This window comes from Bidens hawaiensis, unplaced genomic scaffold, assembly GCF_021521415.1.
Source record: "Bidens hawaiensis isolate Kalapana, Puna unplaced genomic scaffold, B.hawaiensis_p1.1 tig00005587_1, whole genome shotgun sequence".
Taxonomy (NCBI): Eukaryota; Viridiplantae; Streptophyta; class Magnoliopsida; order Asterales; family Asteraceae; genus Bidens; species Bidens hawaiensis.
Genome location: NW_027491361.1, coordinates 1,547,879 through 1,553,234, shown reverse-complemented (window position 1 = coordinate 1,553,234; position 5,356 = coordinate 1,547,879). Strand labels below are relative to the sequence as shown.

The following is a 5,356-nucleotide window of genomic DNA, read 5'->3' as shown; positions in this document are numbered from 1 at the left end:
ATATTTAAGATTAAGATTTAATACATAATCTTGTTTTGTTATTTATGGTTGGCTTGTACTTGAAAGAACCCGTGTACGCGGACATCTATACATCGCTTTGTCAAGATTCGGGCATTGACTATAAATTTTGATTTTGATAAACTAGGTATATTGACCAACACAACCGCAAACATAGTGTACAAGGAAATGTTTTCTTATTAATAAATATTTGTGTAATGTTTCTTTAGTAATTCCTATAATTCTAATATAAATTATAATTCTATTAATAATATATGATAATTGTGTTTCAATTGTATTTTGATTAAAATTTTCATCAATTTTCCATGTAATACACGAGGCTCAAACTAGTATATATATATATATATATATATATATATATATATATATATATATATACTCTGGTCCGCACTTTTTGATAAGTTTTATTAACACGCATTGTGATAAATATATTAATTTATCCACACACATAAGGAACTTATATTTGAATTCATAAAAACATTGAGCACGTTTAACATTATATGATCTAGTAGTATATATAAGTGGTTACAAATACAAAACCACATAGATCTAGAGAGCATAGAAAGGGAGAAACATGGTGAAAACCCTAGGTCTTGACAAAAATGGAATCAGGAAAGGTGCATGGAGCGATGAGGAAGACGAAAAGTTACGAGCGTATATTCATAGATATGGCCACTGGAACTGGAGTTTGCTTCCGAAGTTTGCTGGTAGGAACCACTTCCTTAGTTCTTGGAAGCTAGTATCCATGCAAATAATTGTTCTTTGATTCTTATTTTTAGGTTTGTCAAGAAGTGGGAAGAGTTGCAGGTTGCGATGGGTCAATTATCTTCGTCCGGACATGAAACATGGGAACTTTACTAAAGAAGAAGATGATTTGATTCTCCATTTGCATTCAATGTTTGGCAACAAGTAACTTAATTTTTTTACTATAATCTTTAAATATAGATCGGTTTTTAGTTATTCGTACACTAAAAAAAAACTTATTCACAGTAGAGTTTCATTCTTAATTTGTTTGAGTTCCTTAATATACAAATAGTATTTTCTTTTTATGAGTGTAGCTTGTTAGGATTAAACGCACACACGAAACTGAACACGACACGAAAGCAATAAACGAACACGAGGATTTAACGTGGTTTGGTCTAAACTGACCTACGTCCACGGGTGGCAACTAGGTATTTCTTTATTGAGTGACCAAATATTACAAGTACATAATGTTGTTTATATAGAGACTGAACTAGGGTTAGTAAATTATTATGCAAGAAATCTAAACCGGGCCGGGCTTGGGCCCGACCGCCCACACCCGTCTCCTCTTTTGACTTCATATAATAAACCGGGCCAACAAGGCCTACGAACCCAACAATCTCTCACTCGGAGGCCTTGAGTACTCTCGTCTGCACTCCTGATTGTACTTCTGTAATCTGAACATTAAACTTCTTCTAGTTGCCACCGCCTTCTCATCAATTAACCTGAAGGCCCGTTGAAGCTCCCCGGAGATCCAACACGTCAGTCACGGCTGAAACTGCCCCTGACCCATTCTCTGTCCCTATCGGCTCCCACTGTAACGAACTACCGGATCCTGAGATAACCTGAGAACAAACACTCTCCATATTCAGCAAGTAATTCATTGGAGAGACTTTTACAGCTGGAATACTGGTTTTCTTAATCCACTGTCGACCTGGAACTGTAACTGAAACACGACCTGTGCTCCCACTGTCACGATGTCCCCCAACTGATTTAACCTTCCTAGCTCGTTCATCCTGAATCTTCACTTTGGCTCTGGGTTTGTTACTTGCAAAACGAACCTTCTTCTGCCCACGAGATTCTGTGAACCGGATTTTGTATTTCACCAAAACTGGATCCACTCCTTTCGATGACATATCGACCATATACAACGAACCCATTTTCTTGCCACGAGCAACAACGAGATTCCCTTTGACTACTTTCCACTGCCCATTCCCGAACTTAACATCGTGCCCCTGGTCATCCAATTGCCCAACTGAAATCAAACGTCTCTTCAAACTTGGAATAACCCTCACGTCTTTCAAAGTCCAAGAAGTACCGGCTGAAGTTATCAAATCAACGTCTCCCATACCCGTAACCTCTAAAATATCATCATTCGCTAGTCGAACCTTTCCAAAATCCCCAAATTTAAGATTCTTCATCGTTTCACTACAGTGAGTGGCATGAAACGATGCACCAGAATCCATCACCCAAGCATCAACGCTACTCTCAACACTACAAACCAAAGCCTCATCACTACTGACCTCGTCATCTGTGTCGTCTTCTGTAACGTTCACCTCTTTCTTACCATTCGGACACTGATTCCTGAAGTGTCCTTTCTCTTTACAACCCCAACATTCAATATCCTTACGAGTCTTAGACTGACTCCTCTTCCTGCTCCCACTGCCTCGCTGTTTTCCCCTACCTCTACCTTCTGTGACTAGCATATTGCCTGATGATTCACCTGAACTTCTGCGTCTTGAATCTTCTCCCAGAATCAGATCTCGAATCCCATCGAAAGTAATATTTGTAGACGAACTACAAACTGCAGTCACTGTTTGCGACCAACTGTCGGGCAAACGCACACACGAAACTGAACACGACACGAAAGCAATAAACGAACACGAGGATTTAACGTGGTTTGGTCTAAACTGACCTACGTCCACGGGTGGCAACTAGGTATTTCTTTATTGAGTGACCAAATATTACAAGTACATAATGTTGTTTATATAGAGACTGAACTAGGGTTAGTAAATTATTATGCAAGAAATCTAAACCGGGCCGGGCTTGGGCCCGACCGCCCACACCCGTCTCCTCTTTTGATTTCATATAATAAACCGGGCCAACAACGCCTACGAACCCAACATAGCTTTGTGTATTCGTAGATGGTCTGCAATAGCATCAAAGTTGCCAGGAAGAAGTGACAACGAGATAAAAAATCGGTGGAACACACATTTAAAGAAGCGCGCTAAGGATGACCGCAATGTGCAACAATCAAACTACCATGCCGTAGCCATGCAACCAAAAGATCAAGCTAACCAGATAAAATCCATAGTACCAGAAGTGCAAAATGGAGAAAAGATGAGTTTAACGGGTACATCATCCGTTTCACCGTCATGTTCTACACTTACCGAACTATCATCATGTTGGTTGAGTGGTGCAGATTGTGGTGGTTCAAGTAATGCTGCACCACAAACTTTTGATTACCAACTACTAGAAGATATTTGGACCGAACCGTTTTTAGAAGACATCACATCTTCAGTCGATAGCATGTTGTTCCCATCGAATGCGGTTGGTCATGATTTGATTGCTCAATCTTTTTCTAAGGATATGATGTTGGATGATGAATTTTCATGGTGGATGTTGAATTCTTGTGTTGAAGATAACAACGAGTTCATGAGTTGTTGGGATTGTATCCACTAATTTATGTTAAATATTTAATAAATTAATAATTGAGGTAAAAAGGTTGGATAGTACCCTTTGTTGGTTATAAAATATAATCATGTGTTTACCTCGTTGAGTCGTTATCACATAATCGTTGGGCAACAAGACAATATTTGTTATTTTATTCTTAACGTCATTTTCTTGTGTTAAGTATATATAGTATTGGCTTCACATAATCGTTGAACACGACACGAAAGCAATAAACGAACACGAGGATTTAACGTGGTTTGGTCTAAACTGACCTACGTCCACGGGTGGCAACTAGGTATTTCTTTATTGAGTGACCAAATATTACAAGTACATAATGTTGTTTATATAGAGACTGAACTAGGGTTAGTAAATTATTATGCAAGAAATCTAAACCGGGCCGGGCTTGGGCCCGACCGCCCACACCCGTCTCCTCTTTTGATTTCATATAATAAACCGGGCCAACAACGCCTACGAACCCAACATAGCTTTGTGTATTCGTAGATGGTCTGCAATAGCATCAAAGTTGCCAGGAAGAAGTGACAACGAGATAAAAAATCGGTGGAACACACATTTAAAGAAGCGCGCTAAGGATGACCGCAATGTGCAACAATCAAACTACCATGCCGTAGCCATGCAACCAAAAGATCAAGCTAACCAGATAAAATCCATAGTACCAGAAGTGCAAAATGGAGAAAAGATGAGTTTAACGGGTACATCATCCGTTTCACCGTCATGTTCTACACTTACCGAACTATCATCATGTTGGTTGAGTGGTGCAGGTTGTGGTGGTTCAAGTAATGCTGCACCACAAACTTTTGATTACCAACTACTAGAAGATATTTGGACCGAACCGTTTTTAGAAGACATCACATCTTCAGTCGATAGCATGTTGTTCCCATCGAATGCGGTTGGTCATGATTTGATTGCTCAATCTTTTTCTAAGGATATGATGTTGGATGATGAATTTTCATGGTGGATGTTGAATTCTTGTGTTGAAGATAACAACGAGTTCATGAGTTGTTGGGATTGTATCCACTAATTTATGTTAAATATTTAATAAATTAATAATTGAGGTAAAAAGGTTGGATAGTACCCTTTGTTGGTTATAAAATATAATCATGTGTTTACCTCGTTGAGTCGTTATCACATAATCGTTGGGCAACAAGACAATATTTGTTATTTTATTCTTAACGTCATTTTCTTGTGTTAAGTACATATAGTATTGGCTTCTTAAAAGAGAATGTTGACTGTAATTATAAAATAGATAAAAAATTTCTTTATTATAAAATCATACAGTATAAACTAAGAAAAGTTTTCATATTTCTACGCACCCATTTTTAATTTGAAAGAGGATGAAAATTTAAATTCATGTATAAGTGAATATGCATTATTATTAAAATCATATAATTCTAAATGAATTTATGGGAAAATCTTATGTCGTGTAATGGTATTATAAAAAACATATAAATTAGTCAAGCGTCATAATTCTATAATTTTAGTATGGGTACATGTTGTCTGTTATTTCTCATAATAATCATCCAACAATTGTTTGAATGTAATTATTTTTTTACAATCATGACATTGAAAAACTGATACCACAACGTAAAAGTAATCAAATATTATTTTTATCGTATTTCCACTCTCCTAAATGGTGTTTCGAGGTTGTGTTAGCTTTAAGTGTTAGTTCTTTAAAACTGCAATATCAATAGTTACTTGTTCAACCCCCATGAGATCTTTTAGCCTTCTAGGATTTACTAAATTCATATGTACTTTAGCATAAAATCATTTTAAAGAAAAAAGGAAAATTCATGGACAGTTAGCTACAATGTAAGTGAGCAATCCTCTCTTAAATGCTAGTACAATAGTAACGCGTCTTCACTAATTTGTGAGATACAATCAAACACACAGATATCATTTCATACAT

The 5,356-nt window shown here is 37.1% G+C and overlaps 1 protein-coding gene across 1 annotated transcript; it reads left to right on the top strand.

Moving 5' to 3' along the window:
- Positions 1-441: 441 nt before the first annotated feature.
- On the top strand, positions 442-3,568 carry LOC143630162 (uncharacterized). Its single transcript, XM_077099244.1, has 3 exons — positions 442-725; positions 798-927; positions 2,904-3,568. Exons 1-3 carry the CDS (start codon positions 593-595, stop codon positions 3,439-3,441), a joined length of 801 nt encoding a protein of 266 aa, XP_076955359.1. The 5' UTR covers positions 442-592; the 3' UTR covers positions 3,442-3,568.
- Positions 3,569-5,356: the final 1,788 nt, after the last annotated feature.